The sequence below is a fragment of the Colossoma macropomum genome, unplaced genomic scaffold (assembly GCF_904425465.1).
Source record: "Colossoma macropomum unplaced genomic scaffold, Colossoma_macropomum, whole genome shotgun sequence".
NCBI classification, from domain to species: Eukaryota; Metazoa; Chordata; class Actinopteri; order Characiformes; family Serrasalmidae; genus Colossoma; species Colossoma macropomum.
In genome coordinates, this window is record NW_023494800.1 from 19,725,118 (window position 1) to 19,749,556 (window position 24,439).

The window sequence follows — 24,439 nt, forward strand, 5'->3', positions numbered from 1 at the left end:
CTTTAAGACATGTCTTTGCCCATCAACCTGGCAACCTACTTTTGTTCTTCCCTTATGCTGTTTGTCAAAGAAGGGAGTGGTTGGGTGAAGGGAGAGAACAGAAAACAGCAGAGCTCTTTTCTGAATCTCTCTTCCTTTGTGCTGTGCAGAGCATCAATTTGCCTGTTTTTCAGAGCAGTGTCATAATCTGTGGAATGCACAGTCTTAAAAACAATGCAAGAATACACAATTACTACTTTTATATTTTAGGAGAAATGCATGGTTAAATCACAGCTCACAAACCTCTTTTGCTCACTTCTGGTGAGAGATTGTGATTGAACATGGTCTTGCCAAGCTGGCAGTTACAATTCTATTGACTCTTCTATTCTAACCATGACTAACAAATAAAGTAATGCATTATGATTAATCACGTTTATCATGTCATTAATAATGTCGTGTTAACACATTATTTACCTGTTAACTTTGACAGCTCTAATTCTCACACGATAATAGCAAGTAACTGGACGTTGAGTCTGACTTTTGGTTGTCAGACTTGTGTTTGAGAGAAACAGTGAGTTATTAATTAATAAGACATAAAAATGCCTGTAGGCTATTTAAAAGGGTGACTGCGTTTTAGTGTGTCCTTCTCTATGTGAAGCATTCAGCTGAAAACAGTGGCTGTTCTTTATTAAAAATCTTTGTCACCGTGGGCAGCATGAAGTGTGTAGACATTTCACATAATACTTGGTTCAGTTATCCCTCTTTATTTATCAACCTAATATAACTGACAGAATTAGAATTTAAATAAGTAAGTTTTGCCTGGCTACCAGGCAGTTGTCATAACATCTTCTGATCTATGTATGTCTACTAAATGTTAAAAAAAAAATAATAATACAGCACCGGCCCACAAAGAGTTCCAGTGGTGTCTCCTTCAACCCACAACATAAGCAGCTCCACGGTAGCAGACCGCACCAACTTCCCCAGAGGAGTGACAAGCAGAAGCACTTTCCACGCCGGCCAGCAAAGAGCCACACGAGACCAGCACGCCTCAGCCTACAACGGACCCCCAGCATCCCCCTCCCTCTCCCATGGGAACAGCCAGGCTCGCCGCCCTGGTACAGGCATTTTCAGCAAATTCACCTCCAAATTTGTACGCAGGTGAGTTCAAAACCACGAGTCTGTGATGGCACTACACCATTAATGAAGATTTAATGTCTTCTCGATAGTAGGATGGTAGTTTTAGACAAAAGCATAGTGCACTTAAAGGAGCATTCCAGACAAAGTCCTGCATTTTAATGTCAGTACATTGTGGGGAGCTAATTTAGCCTGTGCTCTACAAGCACACAGGCTGTAGCCTAACAAAAGCAGCAGTGAGACATGAGAAGGTCAGGAACATAAATGCCTCCTTTAGTTAAAAGCTATAAAATCTGAGCACTGCAACAAAAAAGGGTTGGATATCAAACAACTGACAACTGTTGTAAATTCTGTTGTTCAGTTCTGGTTTGAAATTGTATTCATTGAGTCCTAACTATTGCTACAGGACACTTATGGTTCCCCCTGGCTTGACCCAGCTTTAATGGAGGCCTGTTATCACCTTATCCCCGAAGTCACATGAGTGTTAAATCACTGCTAGTTTAATTTGTCCTGCTATAAAGGGGTAGTGCTGGCTGAATTCTTTCTGGATATTTTTGCCATTAAAAATTGAATTAAAATAGTCAAGTTTGTGTGCAATGCTCCTTTTAAATGGTTTCGTAACATGGTATCTGCTATTTTCACATGAGAGGATGCATGTTGAAGCGCACCCATTTGGCCTGTTGACTCTCTGCAGTACTCCCCTTTTTCAGGACGAGCTGGTTTGGAGCGGCACAGATATCTGTGACTAAGATCAGGTCCCTAATGAAGGGCCGATGGAGCAGGGATGGGTTTCAGTGTGAGAAATGCTATAATGGACCTAACCATGATGTTGGACCCCCCTAAATTAATCTCATTAATCTTGTAATAAAGACATCAGAAGTTTCTGTATTCTTAATTGGCCCTACATAACTCCAGTCATCACAACTTCACCCCCCAATATGACTCCATTATCCTGTTCTGTGCCCTCCAGCTAACACTTAAGTGCTCTCCACACTGCTCAGACCATGCTTCCCCTCTGTAACTTGTTTTCCTGACAGGCCACCTGGGAGTATTTAATCTCTATCCTTTTTTACAATTTGCTGTGTTTTTTTCCCACACATTTGAGAACATACTTTTCCCCCTTTTTTTCTTCCCCACCTTTTTTGTTTTCTTGTAGAAATCTCTCATTCAGATTCCCCAGAAGGTAGGCAATAACACTACCCTTGAGTCATCCCAAAGACATTATATTTTTGTGCTCTATCTTCCTTCTTTCTGTGGTCTTTTGTGTCTTGGTTCAAGGGTTTAAAAACATAGGCTGGACATCTCTCCATGGTTTTGCCTTTTACTAATGCCCTGCTTCCATTGCCCAAGTTGCTTCTTTGCCAGCCCTTTCCTCTTCCACTTCCTCCTTCTCCAGTCCCTTTCCACTCTCATCTCATCCCCCCTTTCCTTCTGTCTGGGCCTGTGGTCTCTGGTCAGTGTTTGTTGTGCCTCAGATCTTGTGAATGGTCTCCTTGTGCTGTAGTCTGTGCTGTTTTCCTGCATCTCTTCTACAATGCAGTTAAGTACTACACTATGACTGACTTCTCAAGGTCATAGATGCCTCAGATCCAATTACAGACCTGGTGAACCTTTTTTCTACATGTGTTTCTTGGTAGCTTTAGAATAAACCTAAAAGCACCCTGCGTCTAGTGTCATCAAGATTAAATCAACTGCAGAGTTTTTTTTTTTAATCAGTATCCAATGTAGGTGCAGTTATAACCATGTAGGTGTCATGTTCAAAGAATTTAAATAGTTTTAGTATAAAATGAACATAGTCAACAAGTGTTTCAGGTGTATAATAACTGTATAATTAAGTCCATCTGAATGCATTCAGGCTGGCAGGGCAAGGATAGGGTGTAGGCTGTGCCTGAATTCCAGAGCAGGTCTTTCCCTTCTTTCTGCGTATGGTCTGTTACTCAAATATTCTAATGGCTGCGCTAAACCTTTGGGGTGCTGCTTTTGTCTGTGTGCTGGGATTGTCTTTGAGGGGGCCGCTGCCCTGGGTGTACTTTCCCTCCACCTTGATAAGTTATGGTACACGCACATCACGTCTGGATCAGCTACCTGGAGGAAATACACAAAAGTAGGAAAGATTTGTTGTATGACATTAACAAAGAATTTACATAGAAATTGTTCTATGGAAGACTGACTTTTAGAAATGTGACCTCTTGTGGTCAAGTATGTGCTCCAGTTTTAGTAATAGTTGAATAGAACTTGTGCTTAACAGTTGCTTGTAATATGAATATACAGCGTTGTGCAAAAGTCCGAGACCACTCGTCATCTGTTTAATTTCCAGTCAAAACGGCTAGTTATTTATCTTTCTGAGAAGTAAGGGGAAAGTCACAGAAAAATAAGTGGGAGGGAAAAGCTAGAGTTAAAACATAGAGAAAAAATAAGACTGCTAACTGCGCAAAACCTGGTAGACCACCAAAACTGTCACCATCAGATAAACAGTACTTTACTCCTCTTTGAGAAAGCTTGAGAGAGAGGACAAAATCAAGCTCCACTGTTTCTTCAGATCTGAAAAAATCCACAGTTGTTTTTCTCTGTCCTTCCACTGTGAGAACCCAACACTAGGTCTGAAAGGATGTGTAGCTGTCACAACGCCATTAATGGGGAGAGTAAATAGGAAATCGACTAAAACTGGACACGATATGGAGTAAGGTTTTTATGAACTAATAAGTCTAAATTTATAATTGGGATAACTTGGATCGTGACAAGCAGAAAATGCACCCAACCAAGACTGAACTTAGGAAGTGTTTACAATAAGCATAGAAAAATATTCCTGCAGAATTCTTTGCAAAGATGTAAACGAGTTCCCCAAAAAGAGTAGAACCTGTAGTAAAAGGAGAGTGGACACTAAATACTGAAGAATTTAGTTGTTGAGGTTTGTGTGTATTTTTTCTGTTAAATGTATGGTTTCTGCTTGTTTTACTCGATGAAAAATGTATAACTCTGTATTTAATGACAGTTTTGACTGGAAATAAAAATAAATGAGGGCTTGTCTCTTTAGATATTTCCTAGGTACTTACATATACTGTACATTTGTTTAACATTTATTGCATCATGCTTTGAGACGTGGCCATTGGTTTATTGTTTTAGCAAACAGTGGTTTTGAAAAAATGGGTTGTGGTAGACAAACCACAAGATATCTAGAAAAAAGTGGCTTCTTCAGCTAAGTGAGCGTGTGTGTGTATCCGAGTGTGCTAATCCTTGAGGGTTTAAGAGAAGCTGTTCAAAGTGTGGTGGAGGGACTGTAAGACAATGCTTCCTGTCTTCTGCTTCCTCCGTTCTGTGCACTTGTGTCTAAGGAAATGGAAGTGGTTCACCACTCTTGATCTTCTCTGGGCAGAGGTGTTTGTCCTTTAATTCTCTTTATTTTTATGGCTGTTAATGTCTTTTTAAAATATAGTGAAACTGTTCCTTTTAGTTGTAATACAGTATTTATTAGCGCAGTTTTAAGCTGAACGTGCTCAATGAACTTATGATATTAAAAATATTTGAGTGGTGTTTATTGAAGAGGGTAGAGGATTACAAGAAGAGCACGCTCTCAGATTAGGAGCTTGTAGCCATGAGTAGTGATATAAATGTTCTGTAACTAGCCAGTGAAAAGAACATAAACACAAGATACTAAACTTGTGCCGATTTTCTTTGAGGAGTCCGTATGAGGGAGAGGGTCGAGATGAGGCCAGCAGGTGAGGACATCAATTAAGTAATGATCAGTGATCTTAACAAAATAAAAACTATTTTAATACCATCAATACTTTGGATCTAATTTGTTAGTTTGTTCTTTAGAAGTGGATATAATTTTTTTTAGATATTTATTTTTTTGAATAAAATGAAAATGAACTTTTAATTGAAACTCTGAATCAAGTCCTAGCCAATTAAATTTCACTGATTTTTTAAAATAGTTATCACTGCTAGATTAGTAGTACTACACTAATGATCATGAACGAGGACATTTTGTTTGTCTGGATGCTTTTACCATACACGTACAACAGGGATATTCAGTTCTGCTCCCAGAAGGGCTCAGGTTTGGTGATTTCTCTGGTCTAATGCCTAGTGGACTGCATGACTTTTGAAATCTCAATTGCTATACTGCACCAATTGCACAAGATTTAGTGCTTGCACGCTGTTTGTTGATGTAGCATTGTGCACACTAAACAAGCGATTGCAGCCTCTGGAGAGATCTATGACAAATTGAGCCTGATGACAAAATGCCACTACCTCACGGAAGTAACCACTAGAAGCGTCTATCACGTGCCAAAAGTGAGCTTGAGAAACTTCGTAGTGTTTCTGCACTAATGCAGAAAAAAAGGAAGAAAAGAATAAAAAAAAAAAAGGATCCTTTTCAAAGGAGGAATCGCACTCCACAGCCCTGTAGCCTCTCCTTTATTTCCTGGCTCCGTGCAGAACACGTGGCCATTACCAGCACAGAGGAGAAAGCTGCCACAAATATAGAATCAAAGCAGTGGTCACCAACTCTGGACTTGGAGATCTACCGTTCTCCGGAGTCTCATTTCAGCCACAGTCTGCCACACCTGCTCTGGTTAATTAACTACTTCAGACATCCTTAGTTTAGTTGGCACTAAACTCTGCAGGAAAGTAGATCTCCAAGAGGGAGTTTGGTAACCACTAACTGAGAGGCTACTCCAAACCCAGCCGTAGAGGTGGTCAACAGGTGAGCAGCAGCCTCTGTCAGTATTTAGGAAAATTGAGTTTTCTCGTGCTCTGATTGTCTAGTGCTCATTAATGTTTCTGTCACCTTTTGTAGAGAGCTCACACTACAAGATTTATCACAGAGAATTTCAAACACGCTTGAAAATATCAGGATGTCTGTGACTGCTGATAGCCTGGTCGTTGGACCATTCACATTATGAGTGTGTCGCAGATCCCAAAAAATTGTCTGCAACTGAAAAAACAGGACTAAAATCATGTAGTGTGCACCCCTAACACAGCTACACCTAGCAATTAATAGAGGAGTTTAATAAGGTGTGTTAAAGCAAAGAAGCCCTCCAGAGTCAGAACTGAATGCCCTGGTTTATATGTCAGTTTTGTGATCAGACTGATTTTGTGCTATATATATATATAGGTTTTGTTACAGAATGTTAGAGGATGTCAGGGCTGGGTTTGACTGCATTGTAGTTTTGCATCGTAATGACCTCCCCCCAACCTTGCCCGCCTAGTTTGTTTTTAAAAAATTAGCCATGTTTTTCTGTGAGAAGATTTATTGTTACCTTTTTTTGTGTTGGAAAGAGGCCAACGTGTTTGGTAGTTTGTGCTTGCCCACTTCAGCCCCATACCTCCCTACATGCCACAGCTTTGCTCAATCAAGTCTTCAGTAAATGAGTTGAACCAGTCTCAGAATATGATGTCATAATAAATGAGTTTGCTTCCTTTTGTTGACATTATTTTCCTGTTTGTCTCCTCTTCGTTACCTCCACCGAAGACCCATGTTGAGCACGGCGGACAAGATGGAGAAAGGTACCCAGGGTTCAGCGGGTGACGACAACAAAGACTCTGTGTCTTCCTCCTCCCCAGTGTCCAGCACGCCTTCGTCCACCCAGTCCTCAAAGGACACCAAGCCCCGGTCGCTGCGCTTCACCTGGAGCATGAAGACCACCTCCTCCATGGAGCCCAACGAGATGATGAAGGAGATCCGCAAAGTTCTGGACTCCAACAGCTGCGAGTATGAGCTCCGCGAGCGCTTCATGCTCCTCTGCATGTCAGGAAAGCCATCCCGCGACGACTTCGTCCAGTGGGAGATGGAGGTGTGCAAGCTGCCCCGTCTTTCCCTCAATGGGGTGCGCTTCAAACGGATCGCGGGCACCTCCATTGCCTTCAAAAACATCGCCTCCAAGATCGCCAACGAACTAAAACTGTGAGCATGTTTAACCCGATCGGCGGAATAGGATAAGACTGAACTGTGAGTGATGTGAGGGGCTCTAGCCCTAAAGTAGGGAGTGAGGAGATCAAGCAAACTTTGCATGGGACAGTGGACAGCAGTGGACAAGCTCAGAGATGTGGCAGAGGAGAGTTTAAAGACTGTAAATGATACTAGAGGGTTGGGACAGGTTGATGGGGGAGGTTTGTGTGTATAGACGTTTTGAGGGCCTTCTTTTTGGTAGGTGGTGTTTTTTCTTGGTTTGGGTTTTCTGTCCCTACATCATCCCCCACCTACTTTTGTTGTCTTTTATTTGTGGCGGTTTTGTTTGTTCCCAGTTTTGTGTTTTCTTCTTGATCCTCAGTCATATTCTGTTCGAAGAGTAAAACGGAGAAAGGAAGTTGTTGTAATTAATGAAAACTGTTTGCTGGTGGTTCTTGTATTACAAACTCAAACCAGCTACTGTCTCAACACGCTGTAATTCCCCATACCCTGCTCCCTAACCCCAGACACCATCTATGGTAAAGCTCCACATTACTTGATTTTCTTACTTTCAATTCCAGGTTACCTGGTGATGAACAGAGAGAGAAGACTGGTGGTTTGACACTCTGAATGTACAACACAGTTTGTGATGAGTATTTGAGACTAAACTGCTTGGCACGCTCAGTAGAGCCATAGCTGAAATTGAAAATTCATCATGCTCTGAATGGCTCTAATACTCTATCCCACAATAAAGTCTACATCACGGTAATGTGTCTTATCCGATCTGAAATGGAAGTGCGGACTTGAACCCTCAGTGCTCTAGAGGTGAATCACCTCTCTGCACTCTCAGCCCAAACAATTAGGTTTTTCCTGCTGCAGGGGTCATATATCAGAAGCTAATTAAGGGCCAATTAAGTAATTATTGGTGGATTGTAGTGTAATTAAGAGTTGCTGGTTGGTTTCAATGTGCTGCACTGGAATGAGTCTGTGTTTTGTTGCCTTTCTCTGGAGAAGATAATATTATTATAAGAATAAACAAAGTTGAATGATTTGTTGTCCGTTTTTCTTGTAAGGCTGACTGATCTTGCTTTCAGATAGAATGGCAATGCAATTCTCTTATTTAAACCATTGCCTGTTAAAATATGCTTACTAGTCAGCTTCACTAGGGAAAGTGTGTTTCCTCTTTAAGGTGAGGACCTGCAGATAAATGGAATATTTTTAAAAAAACAGATATTACACTGAATATTTTCCAGTTAATTACAAAAGTTTTTTCTGGAAATTTTTGGGAGAAAATGACATTTAGATACACAAATGACAGACCATCCACTTACAAATGCAAACTTTTTTCACATTTCAAAGCCTAAAAGCTAGCCTTTGGATGATACTACAGGACATTCCAGAGAAAGGATTTTATTGAACAGATTGTTGAAATCTAATTTTGTTTAATCAAAGCAACAACATGTTGTCATAAAGCATTTTCACATGCTTTTTAGTAAAATAAATCAGGAATGTAGGTAATCTAGAAGCTGAAATTTTTAGAGAAAAGCTCATTTTGAGAGAGTTTAAAGAATGGGCCTCAGATTTGCATTAACAGGTGAGATCTCATGAAAACGTGCACCATTTGTGTTGTCATTAGAGCAAATACGGTTTGATTCTACAAGAAACAAGATTTTCAGTGATATGAAACATGGCTGTGCTGAATGTAGGTGGCACAAGCGCTTCATTAAATTTACAATCCTTTTGAAAGCTGTGATGTGGGTTGATGTGTGCTAAATGCCATAAATGTTAATGAATTTGCTTAAAAAGGAGGCTATTTAAGCTCAGAAAGCAAAGAGGCCAGAGTGTTTAATAGTTTGTGTTTGCCCACTACAGGTATGGGACTGAAGTATTGTAACAGTCATCACTATTAAATTTCTATCTAAAGAGACACAGCTTTCAAAATGAACCAAACACAATAAAAGCTAGAATGAGGGGAGTGCACTGGAGCGGATTAGTTAAACACAAAAGGCTAAATAGTGTAGTTGCTACCATCCCGCTAGGAAAGAAGGTCTCAAATAAGTAATAAGCTGGTGTTGCATTGCTAGGTCATCACTGTAGAAATTAAACCACACCTAATGACACAAGCTAGATGGGAAGATGGCAGGGGTGACCGCTACAGTCACCACACCGGTACTTAAGTGTTTGTAACGGAGTGGTGGTAGTATAGTTATATAGTATTTTTAAATTATTATTATTATTTTTTTTTTAACATAGAGCACAAATGAAAGGATAACAGTAAATCAAGAAAAATGTACATTTCTTTATCTGTCTATTCACATTGAAGTCATAAAGAGTTTCAACCTGGACTTCTAGAGTCACCCTTTACCTACAGAACATCTTCAGTCTTTCTTGGAGTGATATTAGTTTTGAAGTGTGTTGTGAGACACTAAACCAAAAAGAAAGCCCCCAGTTCTTAGAAGAATAAAGAACGTAGTAATCCACTTTCCACTCTGCACTAAAGAACTATCAATGAAGGTTCACTGATGTTTCGGACCTGGTGACTGAGGAGGAAAGAAATCTGACTTCACATTCATGTCTATGAAACCATTCTTGACTTTGCTTGACAGTGTTATTATAATATAGGAGCGTTATGAGGGAACAGTGTTAGCGTAGTACGCTGCGTCTGGTCCTCCAATTGTCCTCAAAATTTTCAATTGTATCACATGGATCCACTGCTTTTAACAGCTGGTAACAGAGATTGTACAATAAAGGCTTTTCTTTGCTTTCTCCAAACATAAGCACATCCAGCTTTTTCCATTGCTAAGCGGTCATGGCTTTGTGCTGCTTTCAACAGGTTACTTATTATGCACGTTGGCCTTGGATACAAGTGGTTTTCAAATGGCAAGCCTGCTATAAATTCCTGGTTTGTGAAGCTTCGTTGTTTTCAGGGGTGGTTAGAGTAGCCTAATATCGTACTCAGGTAAAACCATTATTACCTTGTAAGTGTTGCTACCAAGAAAAAAAGCATATTGAGTAGGAGCAAAAAGTATCAGGTAAAAAAAATCATAATTTAAAAAACTGCTTGAGGTCCCTGTAGCTCCCTATAGAACTGCTGTACAACTCAGTATGGCAGTACAGACTATTAGCATAGCTGCTGAAGTTTGTTAGGTCTTTAAAGGTCCTCTCTTCTTGGTATTCCTCTGTCCTAAAAAGGAATGTTAAATTCAGAATTAATTAGGACTTAGATGTGATTAAGATTAAACTGTGTAAAAGTATTTTTAAGTATAGCCCAAAGTGGTGTCATTATTAGCACAATTTAGTTCAATGGATAATACTTTGAATATAAGTCTATACTCAAATTCTAAATCCATCCAAAAACTGAATGATGGGGAATTCTGAGCAGTTTGATGGTAAATGGTCAATTCTAGAGAAGCGTTTAATGCCTCTAATATCTACTTCACAGAAAGTTATTTCATAAAGTGCTCCTGTGCCACAATATTTTTCTTAAAAAGTATCCTTTCATAGCGGTGAGGGCATTGTAAGGCAAAACTATACCCCCTAATGTTTTTATTGTTTTGTTTTGTTTTTCCATTAGTGATTTATATATATATTATATATTTATAGATTCTACACTGAACCATTTCACATCAAACCACTGTTTACATCTCGACAATTGAAAAATGCACAAAATAGTTCCTACCGACTAGAGGTCTGCATTCCTGCAGTATTTTGCGGTGTGGGCCTCATTTTCATCGTCATACATGTTAGAGGGTGGTGAACCTGCTCATTGCGGGCGGGAGCAGGACAAGAAATATGTGTAGAGAAATCCCACAAACTAATGAAGAGCCTAAATAAAATGATTGCAATCCCTTAATTGCCATATATAAATACTATCTAATGGCAAAATAATAAAAGTAATAAATTCATTCTAAATTGAAGTTCTAAACTAGTTCTAAACACGAGCAACCAATTACATGAACAGTCATGTAAAATGCATTCTTGTAGGCAGTAATACCGGTGAAGTCTTCTGACAGTGGCTGCGTCCAAAAACCCTGAAAGTGCTTTTGCTGACCAGTCCTCCTCCTCTCCTCCATGACCTTGACGCCAATTTTGTGATGCCGTCTTACTGGCTGTCTGAATACCAGAGTCTTAACATACATCCCCGTTTTTGCAGTGTTACTGAATAAATCATACATATCAACTGTTCTGAGAGGAACTTCAAAAGGCACAGGTAGATATGTGTATAGTTTTACAGTTAAATGTAATGGCTCCCGTTCTTTCCATTCCTTTCTGTGATTCCTCTGCATTTGTGTGGGCAGGAGAGGTAGGGAGAAGCAGTGCCCAAAGTTTCTGGACGCAGCCACTCAGACGGCCACAGCTGTGCAAAGTGCGCTAGTCTGTCATGTGTCAGTCATTTTAATTTGTGTCTAAGACAGATAGAACCCAGTTACACAGATCTGTGGGCGGGAGCGAGACAAATGGTGCAGATTTAGATTTTCTGCAGGAGCAAGACTGAGAAATCAGTCCTGAGCAGACCTCTGCAATCAACGTCTAGTTCCTTTTGTTTACACTCTGCATTTCCTCATTTTGACTGTTCTTAAGCCTTCAGGACCAACTGTCGCAAATCCAGTCGCCATTGTTAGGCATTTGCCATGAGCTTCTCACCAGTATCCAAACTGGTAAATGTTCCATTTATAAACAGTTTTGGCAAAAAGTGAAAAGAAGCAAAGAAAAAAAATTCACATGTTTCCGCCCGGTTTCGAACCGGGGACCTTTCGCGTGTGAGGCGAACGTGATAACCACTACACTACGGAAACCTTGGTGAAAACCCGTCTCCAGTTTCTCGTTTTGACCACTGAATGCCCTGCTACGACGTCAGGTTAATTGTTTTCGTGTAAAGGAATTGTACGAATCATAATTTATTTTGTTAAGTCAATTTATGTCAGCAAATCGCGTAAAAATGTGCAAAGTGCAGAGGTAGAAAGCCCCATTGAATTCACATGATGTGAAAAGAGTAACATTACTGCAGCTACCTAACTAGCTAACACGGCTGTGTAGTTCTTTGCGATGCGCAGAACGTGTTCAAAGGGACTTCATGTCCCTCGTCCTGTGGTGGAGGCGTAAGTTAGCTAACCATTCGGATTCTGCCGGTTTATCTTCAAACTGAGCAGATAGTTACATCGATTATAACTTATGTGTCTACAGGATGCTCCCATTTCTTATACGTATCATCCATTTGCATGTATGTTCAAAACATCTGTTTAAAATAATCTCATAAAGTTTATAACGCGAGAGTAAAATTCAGATCGAAGGCCGAAACGTCAGATCCCGAACATTAGAGGGCGACGGCGAAATGAAGGCAGACCCATTGCGTCCGTTTTCTCCTGTCCTCTCCTCTTCCTGCTCACGAAACAAAACGACTAGCAGACGAAACCAGGAAGCCACCAGCAGGAGCTTTCGTCGCAGTCTTGATTTGTGGTGAGTTTTGAATAATACGAGTATGAATTAACAGTTATTCTGATAATTTTCAAATTTCGTACATGATTAAGATGTATTTTGGTTATATAAACAGGTTAAATAGCGGTAACTTGCTGCAGCTCCGGTTAGCGCACTCCGTCAGCACCGCTCATGTATGTAGCGGTAATGAAAGCCAGCGTTAGCTAGCTAGCATTCGGTTAGCTTGGTAGCTAGTTGTTGGCCCTTTGTGGCCGCTTGCCACGGCATGTTGTGTTTTTTTTTCAAATTGTGGTTTAACCTCACACAGCACAGCTTGGTCATAGCCTTAGTAGCTAGTGAGACTAGTTGAGTATTCTCAGTGCAAGTGTTGCTCGATAGCTGATAGCATAAAAACGGTAGACATGGCGGAGACGCCAGCTAGTCACCTTCACTTCCTCTTCTGTTTGGTTATTCTTTAAAGTAACATGTCCTGTTAAGCCCGAATTTGTGCGGCGTGCTTCCAGGAAAGACTTATACATCGACTCTGAAAATGAATTCTGATCGATTTGCTTTGGTAAATCGCCAAAATAAGGTGCTGCAAAAATTTACCTCCTTGTTTTTAAAAGTCACGTACTTCTAGCTGCGTAAACAAAACGCAGCGCCACTGTATTTTCATCACTTGTGTTTGGATTTTTTGTAACGTAGCTAAATGGACCACTGTCGACTGCAGCACCGAGCAGCATAAATGTATATTCGGTTTCAGGATGTGGGACGGAAAATGTACAAATAAAGTACAAAATAGCTGTAGCTGTCACGGCTAAAGCATGTAGTTAGGTTAGTGTATATCAGCGTTGTTTCACTTTCGGTTTGAGCGGCAGCAAATCAAGAGAAGAAAAAACAAAGAAAAATCCGGAGTGAGTGTTCAGATTACTTATGCACTGTAATGTCCTGCTGGCTGTGTTGATCAGAGACTGTACAAAAGTCTTCATTTGCATGACACAGAAAAAGCCGCACAGTGGCGGAGATGTAAGCCGCATTTGCAGTGTGCCAGTGCTGAATCACTATTGGGAATCTTTATAGTCCATATTTGTGCTTGATCTTTGTATGGGAACCTGGGCCTGTATTCATGAAGCCTTTCAGAGTAGGCTCTGATCTAAGATCAGATTCCTGTCTTATTCACTTGCATTACTGACAGGGACAGACTCTAGATCTGCACTCCTACTTTGAGAAGCTTCATGAATATGGTCCCTGGCCCTTAAACTTTAGACCTAACACATTTAGTCTGTGTGAGGAAGAGCCATAAAAACGTCATATTAGTCTTGGTCAAAAAATTCATTTTATTCATTTCTTGGTCAAACTTCATTTTATTTCTTACAGAACTGTTTTTGCTTGTAGGGTCTGTTTCCAGTAGCCAAGGAACACAAAAGGACCACCTCTCAAACGTAAAGCAGCCTCATCAAATCCGTCAACAATGGTGAAGATATTTGTTGGCAACGTAGCTTCGGCAACCACAGAAGCAGAGCTCCGTGCTTTGTTTGAGCAGCATGGCACCGTGTCAGACTGTGACATCTTGAAGAACTATGGCTTTGTGCACATGGATGAGGAGGATGCCGCCCAGAAGGCTGTCGCTGCCTTGCACAAGCACGTCCTCAACGGCTCTCGCATCACCGTTGAGTACGCCACCACCAAAGTGCGCAACGCCACCAAGATCTATGTGGGCAATGTGCCTGAGGGTGTCACAGCTGCCAAAATTAAGGAGCTCTTCCAGCCATTTGGCAAAGTGGTGGAGTGTGATATTGTGAAGAATTTTGCTTTTGTTCATATGCAGAGGGAAAATGAGGCCTTGGAGGCCATCAGGGAACTTAATCATTCTAAAGTGGAGGGTCAAAAGATCTTTGTTTCCCTCTCTCGCAGTAACCAAGCCAAAAATGGCCGAGGGGAGGACTATCTCCCCCCTCCTCCCCATCACTATCCACCCCACCCACACCACCACCCTCACTACCTTCCCCCACGCCCTCCGCCCGGCGACTACTATGCGCCCCGTGGTCGACTTCCACCTCCTCCTCTCCCTCCACCGCCTCCCCGCGCCTACTATGAGCGCGAGGCGTATGAGAGGGGCGTTCGGCCCGACCCATATGCCGCTGCCTCCTCGCGTTATTATGAGCGGGATCCCTACGAGCGACGTCTTCCGCCTCCGCAGCGACCGCTTTCTCCTCCTCTCGCCTCTCGCTACTACCGTGAGCGCAGCCCTTTGGGCAGCCGTCGCTCTCTCCTGCCTCCGCCGCCCCCACCACCCTCCTCTGCCGGCTATGCCCGCAGCTACGCCCGCAGCGGCACAGGCTCCGCACCTCCTCCTCCTCCCTCCTCCGCCTCGTCCTCCCACTATCAGCGCTATTCTCTCGGCTCAGGCTTTGATAAAGATGATTACTTGGAGGATAAATACAGCAACGGCTTTGGTCGCGGCTACTAAAATGCACATTGTTCAAGTCCGAGTCCCCGTTTGGAATTGTAGTGTACAAGTGATCTAAGAGGGACATATCTGCAGGGAGTTAGGAAATATTTTATGACGGTTGTAGCTAATTCTGACAACGGGTAGATACTGTATACATTGATTTAACTATAAATTAAATTCAGCTTATTGAAGGATCATGAAATACTGATTTGCATTTGCATTTAGACAGATTTTTATAGTGTATTAAAAGATAGTTGTAGACATATCAGCTTTGAATATTTTTTTTCCACATTCAAAATAGTCGTTTTGTTTTTCTGTCAGGGTTCTTTAAATAAGTGGTGTGTCTTGCATGTTTGTCAGTTTAGATTCTGAAGGAGTGTGAGGGACTGCCTCAGCCTTAGGGCTGAAAAACTAAAGCTTGAGGTACTGTGTAGGCTTCCTCTTATTATTGACTTATGACTAGATGTGTTCTTGAGATCTTTATTTAACTGAAACCCTCCCCACCTTTGCATTGTTCCTAAAGGGTTTTTGTTTAGTATTTAGATGTGGTATGTTATTGACATTTGTCTTGAAGCATGGCATATGACTTGCATGGTTAAGAAAGATAAGGCTCTAATTTGAAGTCAAACAGAAATCTTACCCTGGCTCCAAAGATCTTGACACTGTCCTGCGTAGCTAAGGTTAAGGTTGTTTTTAATTGTAATTATTTATTTATTTTCTTTTGGAAGTCTGTTATGGATGGCTTTGATATGGTCTGAGTGATTCGAAAGGCATTGTTTGAAATGATTTTGCGTGTGAGAGTTGGGATCAGTGTTAAGAGGAAGAGGGAGGATGTGGGTAAATGTGTGGTAGTGGGCGGAGCTGGGCACACACCGACTGATGAACAAATCACATCTTACTGGTCGACCGAGCACGACATCCACCGGCCGCTCAACACTTGGAAACAACGTCACCTCCTAGGATAAAGCACCATCAACTAAAGGAAACTCGGAAAGCAAATGGCCATCCGCTGACCGTCTAAATAAAACAAAACGCTCAGGCTGATTCTTAGGTTGCTTCTCTGTATTCCTAGATAAACTGTGTTTTGCCGGTTAATCGCTACCGCAGACTGAAAATCGTAGCCTCTCTTGACTCTCCAGACATTTAGCGTTACAATACAATGGACGTGCTTGTGATTGAAACCCCAACATTGTAGCTTGTCCCACTTGTACTATTGTTGCCTACGGTCTTATTGTTAAAATACAATTCTGCTTAATATGTACCTCTTAAAAATCTCGACTGTTGATGCGAACCGATATCTTTATAAATTGTTCCACTCAAAATCTTTAACGGTTGTTCGAACGTGAGACGATTTTTGTGCTTGTTTTGGTTACTTAAAAAATAAATTTAGTTATGTGCTAGCAGTCGCTGTCTCCATCTAGCCGCTTAAATAAAACATCGACTGATCTGACTAACGTAACATTTTTCATTTCACTGTTTTTATTTATTTTAAAACTTACTTTTTTTGTTGGTTATTTATTTTTTACAAAAAGGCATTTTTTCTGTTGCCTTTCCGCCCACGTTAACACTCGTTTACTGCAAAGGACCTGTTGAAATCTGGTAAAAAAAAAAAATTCAAATAACAGGCTTGTATGCAGACTTAGCTGCTGATACCACAGCACAGAGGGTGCTTAGAGTCCAAAAGCAGACCAAATGTAACTTGTGAGTTCCCATCACTCAACCCTGCTATTACTGTGTCCCTGCCCCAAGCCCTGGCCAAGGTTAATAAAATATAAGTAGTCCTGTTAAATAACTTTGTAGCTGACTGTGTGGCCTCAGAACATGTAGGTGAGTGAAATAAACAGGTAAGTAATGTTGAAAAGCATTGGTTTTATCTAAACGTTTGTCTTGCTTTTGTGGAACATCTACAGTAGTGTGCAACAGTCAGAGACCCTATTATTTATTTATTTTTTGTTCAAAACAGCCATTAAGTACAGAAAAAGCAGGAAACACATTATCAGAAAATTACACAAAAGCATCCAACACAAGTATAATATCAAATCTTTCAGTATTTAATCTGTCCACTCTTTTTATATTTGTACACCTACAACCACTATTCCATCTTTCTAATCTTAAAGCCAACCAGTTACAGCTGTGTCCTCCCAACAAAAGCTTTTGTTCAAGGTGTCATTGGCATTATATTCCCCTTCAAAGAAACACTAAAATTGACACAAACAACAACCTGAACACACTTTAGCTACCTGCAAATTTCTCTCTCGTCCATCTAAAATGGCTACATGAGATTGGATATAATCCACTTGTATAAGGAAAAGGGAAATCAAAGAAATGTAACAGTTTGAAAAATTGTAATAATAAAAAGATATAGATTAAATAGGATTCCTGACAACTGTTTCAGACCTGGTAGACCACCAAAACTGTCCCCATCAGATAAACAGTACTTAAAGCTTTCAGCTTTGAGAGAGAGCAGAAAATCAAGCTCCACTCTTATTTCAGATCAGAAAAAATCCACAGGCGTTTCTGTCCATCCTTCCACTATGAGAAAACAACTATGTGCTATGGGTCTGGAAGGATGTGTAGTTGTCAAGAAGCCCTTTCTGAGAAAAGAAAAAGAGATAAGAGATTGCACTAGAACACCAAAAATGGACATCAGCGATATAGGTTTTATGGACTGATGAATTTGTAACTGGAATCACTTGGATTGTGTGAAGCTGGAAATGCAACGAACTTCTAACGTTGAAGGTGTAAAAAATATCCTTTCTGATTTCTTTGAAAAATTGAAAGCAAGTCTCATGAAAAGAATGGAAGCCGGAATAAATGCAAACTGTGGACATGCTAAGTTCTGAAAATATATCTAGTTGAATTTTTTTGTTAAATATATTTATTTCTGCCTTTTTCCCCCATAAGTATTTCCATATAAATACTTACTGGCTGTTTTCACTGGAAGTTAAATAAATGAAAGGGTGGTATCTTGTTTTTTGCACAGTACTGTATATGACAATGCTCTTTTTTATGTGTTTTTCCCCTCTAAATTCATCATACTATTGGAGGCAACGATGTAGAGTGGTTGAAATATGGCAGATACTGTACAACCATGTCTGGAATGTGTATTATTTTCCTTGTGTCTCTTAAAGCCTCTAGGACAATGATTGTCATGATTGTCACTTGTGTGATGAGATCATCTAGAAATACGTGTTTTTCAAGATTGAGAACACTTTCTGGTTTGTCAGGTGTTGGGGTCCTTTTGTTTCCTCATGTCAGTGACAAAAAGGCAGCAAATACCATATAATTCTGTGCAACAACATTCTACATTGTTAATAGACTCTGTCTAGCTGTCTTGAGAAATACAGTCTCAACTGCCTGACATTAAAAAAATCAAGGTGTTGAAAGTTAGATGTTCATTCGTAATTAATTAATTACATTTATCTGCAGTTCAAACCCATCACAGGGCATGTTCAGTATATATAGCAAATAGTGAGCAGATTCTCTACAAGGTGATAATAGTAAACACTGACACCTACCTTGTACATGTAAATTGGCCAGTTTATCAGAAACATCTACCACATGGGTGCATTTTGTAGGTTTACAGTTACTGTCTGTAGCCCATCTGTTGCTTGATTACATACCTCAGCAACAGTGCTGGATTGAGTAGTCCACCAACCAGACGGGTGTGTCTAATAAATGGTCAGTAAGTCTGCACGGCATGCAAAATCCCAGCGCCATCTTAGTGCCTTGATGTCATGGTGTCACTACAGCTGAGAATGGTCCTCCTCCATGTGGTCCCTTTCCATTGATTGGTGGGGTAGAGGGGGCTGATCAATTGTGCAGCAACAAATGATCTACAGTCAGTAATTGTAAACCTACAAAGTGCATCTGTATGGTAAAATGCCCAGTCATGGTAGGTAGAAGATGGTGTGCCTAATAAACTGGTGTATAATGTCATTTAAACTAGGCTACAAATAATGTTCCTCAGCTGAGCAAAACGTAATGATGATGGAAGCAGAAACTTATTAATAGTGAGTTTCTTAGAATGAAGACTGGATTTAATAAGAGTAAATAAAAAAGACAAAAGTAAAATTCTAATACATTTTCATTATAAGAGACATTAAAGACTTATCAGTCCATTTATTATCTACCTTATCTACCTATATTCAGTCATTTTATCAGCTACCATACACTCTCTGGGTGCAGGTGTACAATAACAGACTGTAGCCCATGTGCTGCTGCACAATTTATCAGTCCCCATCGCCCTGTCGTTTTAAAATTAGTAGAAAGCGACCACCAGACCGTAGCTAGGCAGATAATATTTAAGTGGTGGATCATTCTCAGCATGTTAATGTGTGTTGCTCTGGTATGAGTGTATCAGGCACAGCAGTGAACTGTGTACACCTTATTGCAACAGTTGCTGCAAATGTTGCTGTGTCAGATACATGTACCAGTGATCTATACTTGTATGCAAAAGTTTGAACACCCCTGGTCAAATGACATGTCTTGTTAGTTTTCAAGTGAAAACAGGTTAGTGTGTTCTCTGTACAGGATATGTTAACTTATTTTAACTTAGAAAACTGACAAAACATGCATTTGGCCAAGGGTTTTCAAACATTTGCATACAACTGAACCTGAAGCTTTTGTGGCACACATCCACGATCATTTGTAAGATGTGGTATCTAATAAATCTGTTTCATTATTTAGCAAGAGATACCAACATTGTCTTCATATTTCATATTTATTTATGGTCTAGGATCTGTTCTTGTCAGTAATGTCATGGTCATTAAGAGAGGAATCTGATCCTTGGTCAGCAGTCCTACTCTGAGAAGCTTTGTGAATACAGGCCATTGACAGCTGGCAGCCAGATGACATCTAAATATTTTGTTGCATCTAGAATTGGAATAAACGGACAGTACAGTAGAAATATGGTAAAGCTATTACAAATCTAATCGTGTTACTCAGGTCCATGACTTTAGACTGGTAAACTGGCTAAACTGGTATTGCAGGTTTGTATTAATAACAGTACTTTTAATGTGGGCTAAGAAGTCAGGTTTATGCCACATTGGCAGTAGAATGTTTTATTTATAAGGGCAAAAGACAGAATGTCTGTCCCATTAATGCTATGAGAGTCTGAAAGGTTCCACACTAGGATAGTCACTTAAAAGTTTTTAATACTGATATGCTGACGATTTCAAGACAGTTCCCTTTGTACTTTATACTTAAATCAATTTTCCATTCATTATTGACCATATTGTGTTTAGCACCAACTGCAATCAGTAAATGGGCCAGTGTAAATCACACTGGTTCTGCTTCTCTGGCATAAACTGACCAGTTAATCATCTTACATTGTAATTGTCTTAATTTTTGTTTGTTTATTTGGACAAAATATACATAAACTAGGTGTAGGGCAACACTGTGAACTGTAACATATTTATGTAACAATTAAGATTTGAGGGCAGGCATCTGAATATGGCTCAATTTATACACACGTGTATATATATATATATATATATATATATATATATATATATATATATATATATATATATATATATATATATATAAAGATTAAGACTTATTCAGTAACTAACAGGAAGGTGGGTAGTTTTGCAAGTGAAGAGTTGAAATGTGGATCTACATGAAGGTTATGGTTTAAAGACTTAACAAACAAAACACAATATAACAGTAAAAGTGATCATGTAGAAATTATAATTTTACAGTATAAATGTGATGTAAATGGTTGAAAACATAGTTTAGTGGTAAAATCACCACCTTTGTAACATTTCAGATGATTAGCTATTTAGAGTAAGCAAATTTGAGAAGCATCTTTTCATTTTCTTCAAATTTTACATATACTTCTGTACTTCTATACCAAAACAAATGATTTTAGAGCACAGCTGCCCAAAATCGGGCCTGCCAGAAAGCTGCTTTACCCCCTCACCCAGTAAAAGAGCAAAGAAGTTTTAGCTATAAGAACTCCCATTTTAAGTACAAAACATATAGTGCAATGTTATAATACTTTTAAAATGTCAATTTGCGATGGACACCACTTTATTTGTACACTGTTATCTTATTTAGGCCTCTGGCCACCATGAACATTAACCTTTGGCTCCCCATGACCAAAAAACCTCCTGTTAACTACCTCAGTATGTTTAAATTTCCATGTTCATTGTGCTTATTCTTTTGTACATTAAATATGCATCTTTGAGTGAATGTGTGTATGAAAATGTGAATAAAAACAACTTAGTTATCATGTGCTTCGGATCTCTTTTGTTCTGAACTATTTTTACGAATCATTGGTCAGTGTATTATAAAAAGTAGTGATTGCATTGTGCAGATGGATGTGTGCATTAATAGGCAGTTCAGTGTTTTTTCAGGCATTCATCAGTTTTAACAGTAAAATTTCTGTCCATATTCATTAAGTTAATGTGGTAGACTTGTGGTATGGCTGTCAAACTCTGACAGTCTGTCACAATTTAGAGTTTCACATTACCCTGAAAACTAACTATTCTGTTTTATTCAGTTACATTAGAGTGGGCTATCGACATGCTGTTATTGCTTGGAAACTAGGGAGCATAAACAGATTAAGCACTGCTGTTAATTTAGGCCACCAGATAAGCAGCTAAAATTACGTCTTGGAGTTAATGGAACATATAAATCTCACAGTGCTGTAACTGCTATTTTAATTTTAATGACTATTCTTCATAACCCAAACCCATTAGACCCTCTCGCAACTCGGTCCCCTCGTCCAGTACGACCAATTGATCTGATCCCTGACTGGAGGTTCAGTCTATCCGTCTCTAGCAGCAGGTCTGAATCTACTCCAGCTAGTGGTCACTCACAGGATGTGCCTCGCTGTTTGCTGCTGTTGCTTTGCACTGAGGCAAATGAAGAGAGCGACCACTCAGAAAACGCATCAACTGCAAACTGAAAAGCCGAATGCAGCTGAGGATAAAACAAGAACAAATATCATTGTAAACCAGGTTCTTACTCTCAATATATAAACACACCGTGCCCGGTATCTGTTTTCATTTCGTCCCCCGCTTTGCTCCAGCACACGTGTTATCAAAGAGCCGTCTTTCATTGTAACAACACACGGAGTTGTGATTTAGCAAAACCGTCCATCACTCCGTTAATAAATAGGGAAAATAATGGAGAAGTTCAAAGCTCCGTCTCTCTTGCGCGCCCTCCATCGGCGAAGACGCGTATTACAGCTCAGTAACAGGAACCAATGGTGCCGCGTGGGTTCATGTGGAAGCGGGAGATTCGAAATTACTGAGACTGAACTTAAACGGAGTGACTTCAAATGTAGGTATTCAGTGTTAGTCTGGATGATCTAATTCCAAATCTTTCTCGACCACTATGTTTAGTACAGTGGAACTGTAAAATCCGTAGCTGTTTATGTGGCTAGTTAGCAACATTTGAGCCACCTGGCTAACGTTACGCTTCTGTGAAGCAGTGCTTATAATGCACTAGTTTCCACGTCTGTTTACTGGTGCAAACAACAGCATATTTTCACAAATCTGCTTTCAATCTGTTGTCTCGCTGACGTAATGATGAACTTCGCTGCTTAAAAAACCCCAAAACCGTGAAATTTTTTCTCTGGGTTCCTGTTTTGTATTGTGTTTGGGCTCTTCTTGATGGGTTGATAGCACAGTGTAGAGTCTAATGGCTAAATATTTGACCTGTGACTGATTCTAAACGCTTTTGAGTGTATTCTAGTAGGATCTAAAGGAGTTGTACAGACACTAGTGGTCTCTACTATTAAGCTAATTCCTACTAACTAAATAAGTTTTAATTCTCACTGATCTTAAGGTCTTTATTCAGCAGGGCTGGCTTTGCTCACCCCTACATACACTATATGTCCAAAAGTATCCAGACACTCCTTCTAATCCAGTTACTTAAGGTGCAACCATACTAACAGACAATTCAGTTATGCACACACAGCTTATATTATCTCCATAGAGAGGCATTTCTAGTAGAATGGGATGCTCTGGAGGATCCGCCATGCCAAGTGTTGGCTAGAGGGATATAAAGCCCCCCCAGCAGTGGAACTGTGTTCTTTGGAGTAATAGAGCTCCATCCAATCCTTTTGGGATGGGTTTGAGTGGCGTTTGTGATCCAGAACTAATCATCCAACATCAGTATCTGACCTCTCTAAATGCTGTTGTGGCTGAGTGCAACTGAATCCTCACAATCATGTTCCAACATCTAGTGTCAAGCCCTACCACAAAAGCAGATGTTGTTACTACAGCAAAGGAAGGACAAAAAACTTGTTAAAACATTTGATTTCAGAAAAAAGACTATGCTAGAGCAGGTGTCTTCAAACTTTTAGACATGTAATGTACCTTCTCTTGTCTCACTGGCATAATAATGACCATGGCCTTTAACATATTTCAGATGCACAGTACTCTGACCTCAGTTGCTCTCAACTCCAGAACGGAGATTCCACTCTTGGGTTTGGGCACGTACAAGCTTCAGGGCCATGGCCAGTTGTTCCAGTCCCTCAGCGCTGCCCTTGATGCAGGATACCGTTCCTTCGACACAGCTGCAGTGTATGGCAATGAAGGTCATCTAGGGCAAGTGATCAGGGAACTGCTGCCCAAGCATGGCCTCTCACGTTCAGATGTGTTCCTCATCAGCAAGCTTGGACCAGCAGACCAGGGTCCAAGGGCTAGAGAGGGCTGCTTGAGAAGTCTGGAACAGTTAGGATGTGAATACATAGACCTGTACTTGGTGCACTGGCCTGGGACTGTAGGTTTAGAGCCAAGTGATCCCTTAAATGCAGAATATCGATGGCAGAGCTGGACTGTGTTGGAGGAATTCCATGCTAGTGGACAGTTCAAAGCCATAGGAGTCTCCAACTACACTGCGGTGCACCTCAAGAAGCTGACTAGAAGTTGCAGAGTGCCTCCAGCAGTCGTGCAGATGGAGTGCCACCCAAGGCTTGTCCAAAGGGAACTGAGGGACATGTGCCAAGAGGCAGGCATTCACTTCCAGGCCTACTCGTCTCTCGGAAAGGGCGCGCTCTTAAAGGAGCCGGAGCTGAAGGCGGTGGCTGAGGGCTGTGGCCGCACCCCAGCTCAGGTACTGCTGAGGTGGGCGGTACAGCAGGGTATCTCTGTTCTGCCTCGCTCTTCACAGCCACAAAGGGTGCAGGAGAATGCCAGAGTATTTGACTTTGAGCTGAGCGAAAAGGAAATGGACAGACTAGGTGCCCTAAACAATGGGACGCGGTTTTGCACAAGAGATTCAACAAATATTGCTTAACTTGGACAGTTGTTTATTTATTTTTAAATGCATATTATTATTATTATTATTATTACAATGAATTGAGCTTCCCTAAGACAAATTTCGTCCAAGTGTTCTTGGCCAGTGAAGTGATTCTTAATCTGAAAACCTAGATTTCTGCATCTAGGCTACATAAACAGCAAGTCAGTTCAGAACTGGACCATCCAGCTTAGGCCTGTACAGTTTGGGTGAAGTCAGCAGCTTAGAGGCATAATTGATATAATAATAAGTAGTACTTTTCTGGATTAGGACAGCGTGTTTACTGAATATATTTAAACCCTAGTGTACTAATTCTG

General features: G+C 40.4%; 3 protein-coding genes and 1 non-coding gene across 16 annotated transcripts in view; 3 read left to right on the top strand and 1 right to left on the bottom strand.

Moving 5' to 3' along the window:
• The window catches only part of mark2a (MAP/microtubule affinity-regulating kinase 2a), a 42,538-nt gene extending 34,489 nt beyond the window's left edge, over positions 1-8,049 (top strand). For 8 of the 13 annotated variants that reach the window (XM_036588377.1, XM_036588378.1, XM_036588381.1 and 5 more), the window contains 4 exons: positions 877-1,137; positions 2,270-2,296; positions 4,791-4,829; positions 6,584-8,049. In XM_036588377.1, coding sequence (XP_036444270.1) covers positions 877-1,137; positions 2,270-2,296; positions 4,791-4,829; positions 6,584-7,019 — 763 coding nt within the window. In that variant the 3' untranslated portion in view covers positions 7,020-8,049. The remainder of the gene's footprint in view (positions 1-876; positions 1,138-2,269; positions 2,297-4,790; positions 4,830-6,583) is intronic. The other 5 variants (XM_036588379.1, XM_036588383.1, XM_036588385.1 and 2 more) reach the window with 3 other exon arrangements.
• A 3,674-nt stretch (positions 8,050-11,723) lies between these two features.
• trnav-cac lies at positions 11,724-11,796 on the bottom strand. The gene has a single exon. It is a non-coding gene; the product is annotated as a tRNA-Val (tRNA).
• Positions 11,797-12,387: 591 nt separating this feature from the next.
• Positions 12,388-19,563, top strand: zgc:77262 (uncharacterized protein LOC402952 homolog). Its single transcript, XM_036588210.1, has 2 exons — positions 12,388-12,457; positions 13,811-19,563. Exon 2 carries the CDS (start codon positions 13,887-13,889, stop codon positions 14,883-14,885), a length of 999 nt encoding a protein of 332 aa, XP_036444103.1. The 5' UTR covers positions 12,388-12,457; positions 13,811-13,886; the 3' UTR covers positions 14,886-19,563.
• Positions 19,564-22,080: 2,517 nt separating this feature from the next.
• On the top strand, positions 22,081-24,122 carry zgc:110782 (uncharacterized protein LOC541358 homolog). Its single transcript, XM_036588881.1, has 2 exons — positions 22,081-22,160; positions 23,253-24,122. The coding sequence occupies exon 2, from the start codon at positions 23,253-23,255 to the stop codon at positions 24,120-24,122; it is 870 nt and encodes a 289-aa protein (XP_036444774.1). The 5' UTR covers positions 22,081-22,160.
• The last annotated feature ends 317 nt before the right edge of the window (positions 24,123-24,439 follow it).

What these genes read in the sequence shown, in the direction of transcription:
- zgc:77262 (XM_036588210.1), top strand. Translation starts at nt 13,887, where the DNA reads ATGGTGAAGATATTTGTTGGCAACGTAGCTTCGGCAACCACAGAAGCA.
- zgc:110782 (XM_036588881.1), top strand. Translation starts at nt 23,253, where the DNA reads ATGCACAGTACTCTGACCTCAGTTGCTCTCAACTCCAGAACGGAGATT.